The 16,635-nt window shown below is 39.5% G+C and overlaps 1 protein-coding gene across 1 annotated transcript in view; it reads right to left on the bottom strand.

Annotated features, from left to right (window-relative positions):
• Colec10 (collectin subfamily member 10) overlaps positions 1-15,946 on the bottom strand; it is a 46,400-nt gene extending 30,454 nt beyond the window's left edge. Inside the window, exon 1 of the mRNA XM_028871937.2 lies at positions 15,657-15,946. Within this exon, the coding sequence (XP_028727770.1) occupies positions 15,657-15,804 (148 nt within the window). The 5' untranslated portion in view covers positions 15,805-15,946. The remainder of the gene's footprint in view (positions 1-15,656) is intronic.
• Between the last annotated feature and the right edge of the window lie 689 nt (positions 15,947-16,635).

The raw sequence follows: 16,635 nt of genomic DNA, 5'->3' as shown, positions 1-16,635 counted from the left end.
TGTTCTCTCCCTTCCGCCCCCCTCCCCTTCCACCCAGCCCACCCCCCATTCCCACCTCCTCCAGATCAAGACCTCCCCCCGAGGACTGAGATCAACCTGATAGACTCAGTCCAGGCAGGTCCAGTCCCCTCCTCCCAGATTGAGCCAAGCATCCCTGCCTAAGTCCCAGGTTTCAAACAGCTAACTCATGCAATGAGCCCAGGACCTGGTACCACTGCCTAGATGCCTCCCAAACAGATCAAGCCAATCAACTGTCTCACCTATTCAGAGAGCCTGATCCAGTTGGGGGCCCCTCAGCCTTTGGTTCATAGTTCATGTGTTTCCATTCGTTTGGCTATTTGTCCCTGTGCTTTATCCAACCTTGGTTCCAACAATTCTCGCTCATATAAACCCTCCTCTTTCTTGCTAATTAGACTCCCAGCACTCCACCGGGGCTAGCTGTGGATGTCTGCATCCAGATTCCTCAGTCCTTGGATAGGGTTTCTGGCATAACTATTAGGGTGTTTGGCCATCCCATCACCAGAGTAGGTCAGTCCCAGCTGTCTCTCGACCATTGCCAGCAGTCTTTTGTGGGGTTATCTTTGTGGATTTCTGTGGGCCTCTTTAGCACTTTGTTTCTTCCTTTTCTCATGTGGTCTTCATTTACCATGGTATCCTATTCTTTGTTTTCCCTCTCTGTTCTTGATCCAGCTGGGATCTTCCCCTCTCTTTCCCTCGACCCTTGCCCTTCATTGCTCCCACTCATGTCCAGGCTGTTCATGTAGATCTCATCCATTTCTCCGTCATTGGGTGATAGCTGTGTCTTTCTTGGGGTCCTGTTTTCCAGGTAGCCTCACTGGTGATGACTGGTGATGTGAGTAGCAGTCCAGTCATCCTTGTTCCACATCTAGTATCCTCCTATGAGTGAGTACATATCATATTTGTCTTTCTGAGTCTGGGTTACCTCACTCAGGATGATTTTTTTCTAGATCCATCCATTTTCCCGCAAACCTCATAATGTCATTGTTTTTCTTTGCTGAGTAGTGTTCCATTGTGTATATGTGCCACAATTTATTTATCCATTCTTCAGTTGAAGGGCATCTAGGTTGTTTCCAGGTTTTGGCTATTACAAACAATGCTGATATGAACATAGCTGAGCAAGTGCTCTTGTGGTATGATTGAGCATTTCTTGGGTATATGCCCAAGAGTGGTATAGCTGGATCTTGGGGGAGATTGATTCCCAATTTTCTAAGAAAGCGCCATATTGATTTCCAAAGTGGTTGTACAAGCTTGCATTCCTACCAGCAGTGGAGGAGAGTTCCCCTAGTTCCACATCCTCTCCAGCATAAAGTGTCTTCAGTGGTTTTGATCTTAGCCATTCTGATAGGTGTAAGGTGGTATCTCAGAGTTGTTTTGATTTGCATTTCCCTGATGATTAGGGATGTTGAGCAATTCCTTAAATGTCTTTCAGCCATTTGAGTTTCCTCTGTTGAGAATTCTCTGTTTAGTTCTATAGCCCATTTCTTAATTGGACTGTTGGTCGTTTTGATGTCTAATTTCTTGAGTTCCTTATATATTCTGGATATCAGTCCTCTGTCAGATGTGGGGTTGGTGAAGATCTTTTCCCATTCTGTAGGCAAGGATCTTTTTTTATAGACATAATTGAATACACATACAAGAATGTTTAGAGCAAAAAAAAAACAAAAAACAAAAAACAAAAAACAAAAACCAAAAAAAACCCCAGAAACTGTAAATACCTGAAAATGCGTCATTATGAGATTAGTTGAGCCAAACAATGATTAACACTATATTCCAATGATTACAGTTGTATTAAAATACAACACAGTTTTATGCTGATGGTAATAACGATGGATTAGAGAGAGTGATCTGCATTTTAGTATGTACATCATGTCTCTTAGGGAGTATAGTATGGCCCTATTTAGAATAAGGAAAATAAATAGAATGAATATATAGATAAGCCTCAGCGAGAGAAATGAATTCAGAAACAGAAGATATCTTTAAAATCAAAACCCATTAGCTTTCCTTTATACATCATTACTCTGAAATGCTCTCACAATTTGAAAAATATGCCAAAAATAGTGTAAAAAGTTTTACTCCCTTTCTCTTGCTTTGTAAATCCTACCCATAAATTCTGTCTCAAGTTAATTCCTACATTATCTGCGTTTCTTGATAGCATTGCTTCCTTGGTAATTCACCATCTGGCTCCTTTTTACTACTTTCTAACTGCTGTCTTGACATATTATTTAAGTAATACACTGGTATTTAACTTCATATTAATGTCAACTACTTAATTTGACTAGACTTTTTTGGGGGAAACACTTGGATATCAAGTGCTATTCACAGCCTCAATTTACTGACTTATTTATTGAACAAATATCTGTTGCATTTCTGCTTAGTTGGCTATGAAGCTCTGTGTTAGGCTCTAAGAAATTGAACATCATCTTAAAACCTGATCTGTGCCTAAGACTTTGGTAAAGGACCTCTGAACAGTGCCTTGCAATGCTGTTCTAACAAGTGAACCTTTGTAAAGATCATTGACCCTTGGAGGTAGGATACTGTTTTTTACTCACCTATGATGAGTTCAGTGTAATTGATCTCCTTCCCACAAATCACCCCTCACCCTACACTCGTATTTCTTGCTATACTCCTGGAATGAAAACAAGAGGACATTGGAGAATATGCAAGGATAGAATGAATTTGGGGTAACTCAGTCCTAGTTAATAAAGACGTGTAGACCGATGCAGAGACTCTGGATACTGGACATTAGTTGTGCATATACACATGTGCTCAGAATTAAAATATTAGATAATCAGAAGAAAGCACAACAGGAAATTACATGCCAGTGGAGCAGGGAAAATAATATCAGAATGGTATTTCCTCATCTGATAGTGACAAGGTCAGAAAAATGCCATAAAAATATCAAACAGTGAGTTCATCTTTTTTTTTTCATTTTACTTTTATTGAAAAATATTTTTCATACAATATATTCTGATTGTAATTTCTTCTTCTCTACCTCCTCCTAGACCCTTTCCACCTTCCCAGCCATCTAAATCCACTGCCTTCTGTCTCTCCTTAGGACACAAATTGGCCACTATAGCCAGGGAAGCAGATAGGCTAACAGCAGATCTTCATGTATCCCTGCTTTCCTTCAAATCTAGTCCACAGTCTCATCCTTAGCTCTGCAACAGACCACCTGATGATATCTACCCTTCCTTTCTGCACACTTCTCCAGTGAATCACACAGATCTTCCCCTCCAAATTTTCTTCACCCCACTCATTGCTTTATCCCTGTTCCTAACTTTAACAGGCATTCCCTGGGAACCCACAGGCCACTAGGGTCTGAGAAGCAAGTAGGCTAACTGCACATCTTCACCTCTCTCACCATTCCTTCAAGTCCAAACCCACAGTCTGTAGCAGACCACCAGTTGTAGATTCTCCTTTCTGCCCCCATTTCCAGAGGACTAAGCAGATCCTGTCAGAACACCCTGCCTTCCTCTCTCTGTGGGTCCCCTTAGTCCCTGAAAGTCCATTCCTATTTCCAATAACTAGAAGCACATTTTACCTAGAAACTCCAATGCCATACCTATCAGGATCCCAGAACAATTTCCTGCCAGGCAACACACAGCCACTACACTATTCTAAGAACCAGAGAGGGCAACAGAAAGCAAGGAACAAACAGCAACCAAACAAAGACAAGACTAGATATCAGCTCCTGGAATTACAATCTTCCCAAACCCAGATGCCTAGATGTCAGCTTAAAAATGCAATCAATAACAGCAAGGATGATGTGTCTTCACTCGAGTTCAGCAACCCTGGCATTAATGGGCTCTGAGCATTGCAACATAGCTGAACTGCAAGAAAAAGTCCTGAAAACAGCCTTCGTGGATATGACAGAGGTCCTCAGGGAAAAAAATGAATAAACCCCTTGAAGAAATCTGTGAAAACACAAACAAAATATGATAGAGGTCCTTAAAGAAGAAATGAGTAAAGTAGTTCAAGACTTGAAAGAGAAAATCGAATCAATAAAGAAAATCCCAAATGCAGGAAATTTGGAAATTAAAACTTTAGGACCTTGAACAAGAGCCTCAGAGGCAAGCCTCCCAACAGAATACAAGAAATGGAAGAGAAAAAAAATCACAAGCATTGAGGACACAATAGAAGAAATGGATATCTCGGTCAAAGAAAATGTTAAATTAAAATATAAATCCTGGCACAAAACTTGTAGGAAATCTGAGATGCTGTGAAAAAACAAAATCTAAGAACAATAGGAAGGAGAAGAAACTCAGGTTAAAGGCACAGAAAATATTTTCAAAAAAACCATAGAAGAAAATTTCCCTGACCCAGAGAAGTTGGTGCCTATCAAAGTACAAGAAGCTTACAGAACATTAAACAGACTGTGACAGAAAAGAAATCCATTTGCTACATAAGAATAAAAACACCAAATGTACGGAACAAAGAAAGAATATTAAAAGCTTCAAAGGAAAAGACCAAGTAACATAAAAAGGCAGACTTAGAATAATACCAGATTTTTTAATATAGACTCTAAAAGCCAGAAGGACCACAGATGCCAGCCCAGACTATTATACACAGAAAACCTTTCAATCACAATAGACAGAGAAAATAAGATATTCCATGGTAAAACCAAATTTGAATAATATCTCTATATAAGTCCTGCCTTCAGAAGGCATGAGAAGAAAACACCAACCTAAAGAGGTTAATCACACACAAGAAACACAGGTAATAAATAATCCATGGCCAGCAAATCAAAAGAGGACACACACACACACACACACACACACACACACACACACACAAACCACCACCATACCAACAAAATAACAAGTATTAAAAAAAAAAAACTGATCATTGATATCTCTCAGTATCAGTGGACTCTATTCCCCAATAAAAAGACACAGACTAACAGAATTGATGTAAAGTCAAAATCTATTATCCTGCTTCATCCAAGAAACACACTTTAAAATCAAGGATAGATACCACCTCAGAGTAATATTTGGAAAAAGTTACTCCAAACAAATGAACCTAAGAAGCAAGCTGGTGTAATCATTGTAATATATGACAAAATAGACTTCAAAACAAAACTAGGGTTGGATACTACCTACTCATCAGAGGAAAAAAATCCACCAAGAGGATATTTAAATTCTTAATATCTATGTATGGAAGACAAGGGCACCCAAGTTTATGAAAGAAACACTCCTATAGTTTTAAATCACATATTGACCCACACAATGATGGTGGAAGACTTCAATACCCCCTCCAGCCAATAGACAGGCCAATCAGATAAAACTAAACAGAGAACTTCTGGAGCTAACTGACAGTATGAACTAAATGGAACTATCAAATATTTACAGAACATTTCACACAAATGTAAAACAATTTACCTTCTTCTCAGCATCTCATGGGACTTTCTCCAAAACTGACCACATACACAAAGCAAGTCTTAATAGACTAAGAAAATTGAAATAATTTCCTACATCCTACCCGACCACCATAGAATAAAACTTGATATCAATAACAACAACAGAAAGCTTGCAGACTCATGGAAGCAGAACAACTCTCTATTCAATAAAAAATGGGTCAAGACAGAAATTAAGAAAGAAATTAAAAATTTCCTAGAACTGAATGAAAATGAATACATACACAACATACTCAAATTTATGAGACACCAGGAAGGATGCTTTAAGAGGCTCTAAGAGTTCATAGCCCGAAAGTGCCAACATAAAAATACTAGAGAGATCTCATATTGGAACTTAACAGCACACCTGAAAGCTATAGAACAAAAAGAAGAAAGTACACCCAGAAGGAGTAGAAGGTAAGAAAAAAAATCAAGATCAAACTGACCAATAAAAGAACTGCTGAAGGTCTTAGCATTCCTGAATTTAAGTCATACTACAGAATTACACTACAGTAACAAAATCTTCATGGAAATGACACAAAGACAGGCACATTGATCAATGGGATAGAATTGAAGATCCAGATATAAATCCACACACCTATGGACATCTGTTTTTTGATAAAGAAGCCAGAAATATACACTGGAAAAAAGGCAGCATCTTCAACAAATGATGCTGGTCAAGCTAGATGGCTGTATGAAGGAGAATCCAGATAGATCCATGTTCATCACCCTGCACAAAACTCAAGTCCAAATGAATCAAAGACCTTAATATAATACTAGATACCCTGAACTTGATAGAAGAGAAAGTGGAAAATAGTCTTGAAGTTATTGGCACAGGAAAACACTTTCTGAACAGAACACCTTTAGCACAGGTACTAATTTTAGCAATTAATAAATGTGACCTCATGAAATGGAAAAGCATCTATAAGGCAAAGGATACCATCATTCAGACAAAGCAGCAGCCTACAGAATGGTAGAAGATTTTTACCAACTACACATCTGATAGAAGTCTAATATCCAAAATATATAAAGAACCCCCAACTGGACACCAAAAAAAATAATCCAACTAAAAGTGGGGTACAGATCTAAACAGAGAATTCTCAAAAGAGGAAACTCAAATGGCTAAGAAACACATAAAGAAATGTTCAGCAGCCTTAGCCATCAGAGAAATGCAAATCAAAACTACTTTGAGAATTTACCTTATACCAGCCAGAATGGCCAAAATAAATAATAAATGACAAATCATACTGATGCAGAAAAATGGGAACACTCATCCATTGCTGGTGGGAATACAAACTTGTACAGCCACTATGAAGATCAGTATGACAGTTCCTCAGAAAGATGAAAATCGATCTACCTCAAGACCCAGTCATACCACTTTTGGGCATGAACCCAAAGTGTGCTTCATCCTACTACAGAGACACTTGCTCAGCTCATATGAATATATATGGATATCAGCTGTTAAGTCTTCCATAAGCAAGCTACAATGCAAGCTCATCTTAATTTGGGAAAGAAAATGTCACCTTAGCTGTGCTGCAATATAGGAAACTAGATCATGCTCCCTGCATTGTGACTTTGCTAGCTCTCTGCCAGTAATTTGGTCTTGCGTTCTCTGCTGGCTTTGCCACACAATCCCTGCAAGACTGTTTGTTGTGCTTCTCGAAGAACGAACTTAGTAAAAAGCTGACACTTATGAATTAATTAGTAGTTCCAGAAGTCTCTTCTGATCTAACTTTTGGTTTGGCTTCCTTCATGCTACTATTCCCACTTCATTCCATCTCTTAACTTTGCACAGATTAATGACTCTCCTATCTTTCATTGCCTTGTCATTTGGTGGCCCAGTACATGAACCAGAGATGACTATGTTTCAGTTTTTGTCTTCGCATGGCTGTGTTTCCCCTGGTTTATTTTAGGACAGTCAAAACACCACTATTGAAAACATTGTTTTACTTCATCAAATACTATTTCTTACTGTGTTAGCACTATGGCTTGAAATGAATGAATGAATCCGAATCTTGAGTGCAAAGCCTAGTAGGTGGAATCTCTTCAAAGAGGTTGGAATCGGTGTCCATCTACTCTTCCTTCTGATGTGACATGATTCAGTTAATAGATCACGTTCTAAGGTATCAGTGATGGTTACATGAGCAAAATGGGTCACTGTGTTAAGGAGTGAGAATAAGCTGGACTTTATTTCTCTTCAAAACACTTGCCCATAGTAGTTCAGTGAAACCAAAAGTAAAAGCACTGTGCCTGAGTTTTCTTCTCTTTAAAAGAGGGGAAGTGATCCCTATACATGTCAGCAGAGCTAAAAATGAAACAATGGATGAGCCTTTTTGTAAATTCTAAAGTGATGTGCATATAATTTGCTAAAAAGATACAAATATTGTCAAGTGGCCACAAGAGATGTAAAATGATGCTTACAGAGTTCTCACATCAAGCACAATCACAGTAAATAACACAAAAATATTAAATTATTTAGATGCCATTTGACTTGAATATCGGCAGTCCAGAACTTTGCTGCGTGTATTTACAATCCATCCTGAAAAGAGCAAAGATAACCATAAACTGTAATTTAAAAGACTTTTATGCATCGGTAGGAGATTGTAGCTCAAATAATTGATGCGTAAAAGCAGGCGGCCTCATTAGGGATGAAATGGCATGAGCTGTGAGGATTGATGAGAACGTTTTAACAGAGTTACCAGGTAATACAAGTGAGGTTTCATAGGTTGAGCTGAGAGGAGTAAGAGAGAAGTTGTTGTTTGGCCTACAACTGTCAACAACGATTGGAGACCAACAGGATGTGTAGCCTCGGATGGATAAGAGCTGATATATTTTCCTAAAGAAAAAAAGGAACAAAACTGCAAGAACCAGGCTCATTCTCCTCTTGCTTTTGCCAGGCTTTTTATTTGGTCTCGTTTACAAAGTCCCTGGGGTCAAGCATTATAATGTCTTCTATGTAGCTCAACTCATTCTTCCTCGCCATGACACCATCAAGTAGTTAGAAAATTCTCCTCCCTGTGTTACAGGTGAGGAAACCCCGGCTTTGATGAGATGTGTCCTGAAGTTCATTTCGTCCTCATAACAAAGCCCAGCTATGTTTATACTGCTGCTATTCTCACTTTAGTAATAAAGGATACAAGTGGTTGGAATATGGGGTCTTGGGTTTGTATGCTGTGGAAGACTGAAAGTGGCTTCAAGGTGGAAGCAGACGCTAACGAAGGGTCTCAAAAAGGGCAGAAAGCAGTGGTATTTTCCAAGTTGGTTGCATTTGGAAAGCCAATTTGATAAACCTATGAATGGTGTTTTTTTTTTTTTAAATGGAAGTGAGGGGAAAGCAAACTTTGATGACCAGGAAGAGCAACAGGAGACAGAAGAAATAGTGATAGCTAGGCTGCATGCTAGACTTGTCTTAGTTTTAAAATAAGCATTTGAGGTGTGCAATAATCCTTTTCCCCCTTTTAAGTTGAAGGCACCAGAAGTTTAAGGTAGCATAGCTAAATAAGTTGAAGAGCTCAAATTTAAAATCATATATATATATATATAAAATATACATATGTATATATATATTTATTTCTCCAAAGCCCACAAGTCTTTTGAAATCTTTTTATTAATTAATTTATTTTGCATCTTGATCACAGCCTCGCCTTCCTCCTCTCTTCTCACTCTCCTCCCACCTCCCTTCCATCCCTCCATCAATCTACCCCTCCTCTGTGTTCCCTCTGAAAGAGGCAGGCCATCTGAGAGAGGCAGGTCCATGGGCATCAGCAAAGCATAGAAAATCAAGCTGCCATAAGGTCAACCAGATCTCCCTGTATTTAGGCTGGACAAAGCAATCCAGCATGAGGAATAGGTTCCCAAGAGCCAGCCAAAGCACCAGGGACAGCCCTGCTCCCATTGCCAGGAGTTTCACAAATAGACCAAGCTATACAACTGTCACATATATGCAGAGGGCCTAGATTGGTCCCATGCAGGCTCCCTATCTGTTGGTTCAGACTCTGTGAGTTCCTACGAGCCAGGTTAGCTGTTTCTGTGGTTTTCCCTCTGATGTCCCTAACCCCCTTGACTCCTACAATCCTTCCTCCCTCTCCTCAGCAGTACTCCCCCAGCTAGGCCCAATGTCTGCCTGTGGGTCTCTGAACTTGCCTCTGTCCATCACTGGATGATGGCTCTCTGATGACAAGTAGAGTCGTCACTAATCCAATCACAGGGGATGGCCAGTTCAGGTGATGCATCCACTGCTGCCAGGAGTCTTAGCTGGGGCCATTCTTGGACGAGTAGAAGTTTCTCTTGTATCAGGCTTCTACTTGACTCCACAAAAGCCCCCCTTTTCAGTCATCTCTCTCAATACCTTCCCTCTAGCCACCTACTAGTCTGATCCCTCAAGTTCCCATGCCCAACTACCCCCAGCCCAACCAAGAGATCTCCTCTATCCCCCTTTCTCTGGAAGATCGATGTATCCCTCCTTGGGCCCTCTTTGTTATCTAGCCTTTATGGTCTGTATGGTTATCCTTTACTGTACAGTTACTATCCATTTATGAGTGAGTACATACCATGTTTGTCTTTCTGGATCTGGGTTACCTCACTCAGGATGATTTTTTGTTTTTTTTTAAATTCCATCCATTTGCCTTTAAATTTCCTGATGTCATTGTTTTTAACAGTTGGGTAATATTACATTGTGCAAATGTACCACATTTTCCTTATCCATTCTTCAGTTGAAGGGCATCTAGGTTGTTTCCAGGTTCTGGCTATTACAAATTAAGCTGCCATAGACATAGTCAAGCAAGTGTCCTTGTGTTATGATTGAACATTGTTTGCAAAGCCCACAAGTTTTATCAATACACAAGAACCTGTTACTATGGTCCCAAGCAGTGATTTGCACATAGCCAAATAGTTACATAAGGGAATTGGGGAGAGGAACAGAATAAGGGTTATGCTTTTATTAAAATAGAACAAATAATTTTTAAAATCACTACCATTTTCTACCTCCTGATTCATCTTTACACTTTGATGGATTAGGGTTTTATACTTCCCCTCCTAAACTAGCTTTGAAATGTTTTCTTGGCATCTACTCAAAGGAACTGAGAAAAAATGGTTCCAATCACCTACAATGTGGAATATAAAAATTAAAGAAGTCAAGCTACTTGCTTAAATTCTCTGTGAAAGTTACTTGCAAAGAACTGGCTGCTTAATATATAGAGGTGACCTAATTAATGTGATCCTATGCCATGCCACACACTGATCTCATAGATCTGTTTTTCTAACGCTAACTTGTTAAACCAAACAATCAATTCACAGACAGTAAGGACAAAGATAATGAAACAGGATGGGATGAAGAGAGTCTAGGATCTCAGTTCCACTTGTAATTTGACCACCAATGCTCCTGAGATTGGCATGACATTGTGCCTCACTAGACCTCAAATTCACAAACCAAAGATCATTGAGAGTTACCTGGCAAGTGATAAGCCTTTAAATTTGAATGTGAGGAATTCAAATACCCCCAGGCATACCTGGCCTTATGTATGAGGAAGTCACAAGAAACCTTCTTACTGGACATTGAGAATTATTTGGAGAAATAACCAAAATTTCATCAGTTCTGCAATATAGAGCCATGCAAAATAATAATAAAGAAGTTGACCAAATATATGTCCCTTTTCTTATGGTTAATGGATTTTTCTGGGGAAAAGCTCATTTCTCCCAGTAAGAGTGATCTCCACTGCCTTCTCTCGCTGCATGATCTCTCTTATTGAAAAAGAGCAGAGAAACACACACCCTTGTTGCTTTGTGCTCAGATGTGTGCCCTCATCACTCCATGAATGAGTTCCACGGGGACCAAGGGAAGTTTTAAGTGAAACTCAAAGCAACTAGTTTCTTGGCCCATACAATACTATGTCTGTCCCACTCACCATGGCTTTGAGGGCCCTTCTGGCTAGAGCATTCAGCAGGCTGACTGGAACAGACGATGCAAATGGAACTGTGTTGAATCCAAGTCTAATCAGCCCTTTCCAGCTCAGTGGCATGGGTCTAGTGACACTGTAGCTATGAACCTCAGTTTCTTTATATGGCCAATGGGAATTATATACCCTTTACAAAGTTTATTGAGATAATTAAAGTGCACTGGGGTGACAAAGTACTTATATAGCTGCAAATGACAATATTTTTTTAAATGACAATATTACTTAACATGTGTTAGACTAGAGTACAATAGTGCTTACTTCCAAATAAATGAAATATTAATGTTAATTATTGTAGAGGACATATTTATCATTTGAGCATACTTTAGTGTCCAGTACAACCCATGAGCTGAGATGACATGAACTCGATGTCCTGAGATAGTGAAGAACCAGTTATCACCAGAAGGTAGCTAGTGGCTGCACTTTTATTTATTTTTTTCCTTTTGTTTTATTTTACAATACCATTCAGTTCTACATATCACCACAGATTCCCTTGTTCTACCCCCTCCTGCCTCCTCCCCTTCCCCCCAGCCCCTCCCCATTCACACCTCCTCCAGGGCAAAGCCTCCCCTGAGGACTGAGATCAACCTGGTAGACTCAGTCCAGGCAGGTCCAGTCCCCTCCTCCCAGACTGAGCCAAGCGTCCCTGCATAAGCTCCAGGTTTCAAACAGCCAACTCATGCAATGAGCCCAGGACTCGGTACCACTGCCTAGATGCCTCCCAAACAGATCAAGCTAATTAACTGTCTCACCTATTCAGAGGGCCTGATCCAGTTGGGGGCCCCTCAGCCATTGGTTCATAGTTCATGTGTTTCCATTCGTTTGGCTATTTGTCCCTGTGCTTTATCCAACCTTGGTTCCAACAATTCTCGCTCATATAAATCCTCCTCTTTCTGACTGAGCTTGGGAATCCACTTGGCGTTTCTAAGATTATTTCCTCGTGTGAATGCTTAGGATATAGATAATGGACTCTATGGAAATCCAAATATATGGATGCTGTGAAATTAAAGAAGATGATGTATTCAAAACTTTCTTGCAGTTTGCCAAGCATCCTCCAAATACCCCTTACAGATGTTAAGTTTTTAATTTTTTTCTTATCCATTGTTGTTCTTCACTTAAACCACCAGAGGTCAGAATTTCACATAAATTGCTTAAAGAAACCTCCATGGTAGGGATGAAAATCAAAAAAGAACATTTCCTGCTAGGTAGTCTAAAGCAAATCTTTCAAGGACAGAAGGAAATATAATGGGGACTTTCAGCAAAGATGTCTAGAGTAACTAGAATGCTTAACTCCAAAACTGTTACTGGGTGCACTTGATAAGCAGGCAAAAGAAAGAGAAACAAAATGTGTTGAATATACACTAATGATATCTGAACAAGACTAATTTATGGTGATTATTTCATCTTAAAAATAATAAGAAATATGTGTGAGGAATTCCCACTTTTCAAATAAAGAAGTGGAAGCATAAGTAGCTCAAAGAGAATCAAGTGCTTTTCCTCCATTAGGATGTGCTTCGGAAATGACCCTGAAAGCGTGTTTGTCTATTGAACAGCATATTCTATAACTGGATAGTATTATTGGCGTTTCATCTGCAAGTCTGAATAATTCATTTAGTTTCCACTTGCTGAAACAAATTTAGAGTTAAGTTCCTTTAATTGTCTGTTTCTCAGAGTATCTAGAAATTTCTGAGCAGAGTACTGCTCTGCTGGTAAACACAGAAATGAGATGAATTAGCCATGGAGAAAAGCATGCATTGGTTTGATTGTAGGAGAAAAGATACTGGCGAAAAAAAAAAACAACTATAATTTGGCTCTTTAAAATGTCTAGTTGGCCATCAAAAAATTTGTTTTCCTTCTGAGGAGCCCAGTAACCAGGTCTGCCTTGCTTGGAGCTGGGGAGGAGCTGCTATAATTTTTACAAGGAATGAATGAGATGTAGTTTACATTCAAAAAAAGGTCCCATGTATTTCTTGTGCATCCAACTCTAATACTCTGCCCAGAACAGAGAAAAGCTAGCAGTAACCATGTTGCTGTATTGGGAAGGCAGTTCACAAAGATTCAGGTCAACTAGGAGCTCAGCCCCAGAGCTTGAATCCCAAACTTGCTACTTAAAGATGAGTCCTAAAATGGGTTCCTTATCTTAGCATCAAACTCAAGTCATTTGACATGGTGCCTGGATTTGGCAAGTGTTCAGTACCTTACAGAGTCATAGAATCTCTTTACTGAGATGGGAACTTAGAATGCCCTTGTTGCAAAGACCACATGCTGCAGAAGAGGAAACCGTATCCGTATCTTTAAGCTGAGAAGTTCTGAAACACAGTGTTCCAAAGCACCTCTCTCAGTTTCTCTTTCAAGGTACACTCACATCTCCATCCTTCCATACTCACTTATGATCTGTTCACAGTTCTCCCTGGGCTCAGGAAGAGAGTTAAGCTTTGGCAGTTTGAAACAGTACCTGAATTTCTAGTGAGAAGACTCAAGCTTTGCACTAAAAGTGAAGAAATAATGGAAGAAGACTCATCGACACTACTGGTTTTCAATAAACACTATATATAGATTGAAGTGATAAAATGAAATAATGTGGTTTATTTTTTTAAAAGGTAGATGTCTTGTTTATCCTTATAAAGACACACATTTAAAAAAATGAATCCAGTGGTCCACAGGTAGACAAGGGTGGCCCTGAACCTGCTATGCTCCTGCTTCAACCCCCTGAATGCTGTGGTACCTGGCTGATTTTGCATGCAGCCTTTGAAAATGAAGAGTTGATGAGAGACTTTCTCCTGTTTCTCCTGCAGTCTTGCTCTTGCCTATACAAATACTGTCCCCATCTATTCTAAAGAATCATGCCTGAGCTTCAACTCCAAACCTTCACAGGAAACCTATGCAAAGCAATGTATCTCTTTACCGTTCATGACACTAATATATTATCTGGTGTACTGCTGTGCCTAAAACAGGGCCTAACAATGAACAGTCAATGCCCATTAGTTGGATTGCCAGAGTCATATTTAGTGCTATGTTTAGGGCATTAAGAGTTTCTTGTGCATTCTTATTCCATTGTGAAAATTGTAGCTTTTTCTTCAAGGGAAAAGAAAACTTAACGGTGTTATTCTCAACTAGATTCCCTCTGTTGCACAATTGAGGAAGGCATCAATATTCAGTCTTCATGACACCACAGGGAAAACACAGTTTTCTTGCATTCTGTGAAAATTCTAGTAATGAATTTAAGTAAATACTTTATTTCTAACCCAAACTTTCTTTTCTGAACATTTGCCCTGACATTATTCATTTATTCACCCAAGAAATTATTTGGAAGCCCTAAGGTCTCACTGTAACTCCCTGCATTTATTTTATGGTATCAAAGGTTAGAAGTTGGATTGCAATCTTAGGAGAAAATTAATTCACTGATTAAGAAAAATGCACTTTAAGCAATACATATTTAAATAACTGACAAGAATTGAGCTATGTTTTTTCCTTCCTTTTTTTTTTTTTTTAAATGCCCCTTTTTTTTTATAGCTCAGGTTTTTAGCAGCTACTATTCTTCCACCAATAGCCTGGGGAAGCATCACATGAATTACTAATAAGAGAGAAGCAAGGTGCAGTGAGTTCAGTGGCCACTTGCAAAACAAAAGGGTAAGAGCTGAAACCAGGAAAACAGATTTATTAAAAACAAAACAAAACAACAACAAAACCCAACTAGGGCTAGAAGCGTATTTGGGCCTTGGACCTCGACCTTACATGGGCGAAAAATATTCTACCATTCTTCAGCTGAAGGCAATTGACCTCGGAGATTCCACTTTCAAATAAAGAAATGCTCATTTATATATGACTTTTGGTCCTTCATTAAAACATAATCTTCCTCACTGGAACGCAAAAGCCCATTAATTACAAAAGATATACTTCAGAATAAAGTTTTATTTTTTTGACCTCCTTGTTGTTTCTTTTTAGAATCAGTGTGAGTGAGGAAAGGGAGGAAGGACAGCAGCCCCAGAGTAAATGTAAGTGCTCTAATCACGGTGGTTATGAATCTTCATCTCCTGTTGGAAGAGTTTCTCACAGCCATCAGTGATTGCTGTCAGACGCACATCCCAGGATTCCACCTTGCCCTACTTTCTCCTACCTACAACCAAGGGAAGCCTACAGTAAGTAATGAATAGTCCAGTGAATTCCAAGATAGACAGGAAGTCAGAGGAAACTAGGGAGGAGAGGGAGAGAAGTCACATAGCAGCTAGGGTGGATTGGAGGTGGGAAAAGAGATCATACATACTATATAAAATTTGAGGTTTCTTCCTCACCTTTAGGTCCTGGTGAAATTGTGTGTGTGGCACAGACTTCTGCAGCAGGTCGGCTATCAATATCCAGACCCAGACTCTGAAACTGCAAGAGAAAGAGCAGCAGCAGGGTGAACTGGTTGCTTCCAAGCAGGGCTCTAAAGCCATTCATGACTTCAGTTCTTCAGAAGAGGGTCTCCAAGACATGCTAAGTAAACAGCATTCTTTTTAAGGGAAACCTGCTACAGAGAAAAAAAGGAAGGAACTGAAAAGTACATTCCAGAAAGGGCTGCAAAGACAAGCAGGAGGCATTCATTCCCTTGGTTGTTTATTTTCTCAGGATCCCAAATGGGCCATACAATGTCCAGACTGTTTCTTTTCAAGTGACAACAGTTTATTGAAAATTATCTCTAAACTAAACACTTGGATGTGCAGGTCACTGGAACCCTCCCCATGAGCTGAGAGAATAGAGACGATTGCTGTTGAGACCTCCAGCTGGCTACTTAGTTTGCATTAAGCTTAAATACTGCATTCCAGGAGTGTGGAGGAGGTTCTGACCTTAGATTTCTGCACATGTTGCAAACACCCTGCATGCCTTTGAGTTTTTCCACAAAGTAATTCTCCTTATTGAATGTGGCAGTTGACCACAGATGCTCTCAATATTCCCTATGATATAGCTCTTTCTCTTGAGACCAAAAATTACCTTGAGAGTAAGTCCGAGATAAGTGAATAACCAGATTTTCTGCAAATCAATCTGGTTATAAATCTGGCTATTAAACATAATTATAACTTTAGGATTGGTAATTGCCCTTCTAGCACACCATCTTTTTTTTTTTTTTTTTCTGGTAATCAAAAGAGGTTTATTTCTGGGATAACTAACTTACAGTCAATAGGGGTTGGTTACAAAATCTGGGAAAGATGAAGTACCCGAGTCTTAAGGGGCTCCTTCTCAGCCATGCCCCAGGGGCAGGTCAGCCCCAGGGTCAGGTCATAGGCAGGTGTG

The sequence above is a fragment of the Peromyscus leucopus genome, chromosome 20 (assembly GCF_004664715.2).
Source record: "Peromyscus leucopus breed LL Stock chromosome 20, UCI_PerLeu_2.1, whole genome shotgun sequence".
Lineage (NCBI taxonomy): Eukaryota > Metazoa > Chordata > Mammalia > Rodentia > Cricetidae > Peromyscus > Peromyscus leucopus.
This window is presented reverse-complemented; position numbering and strand designations above follow the sequence as displayed.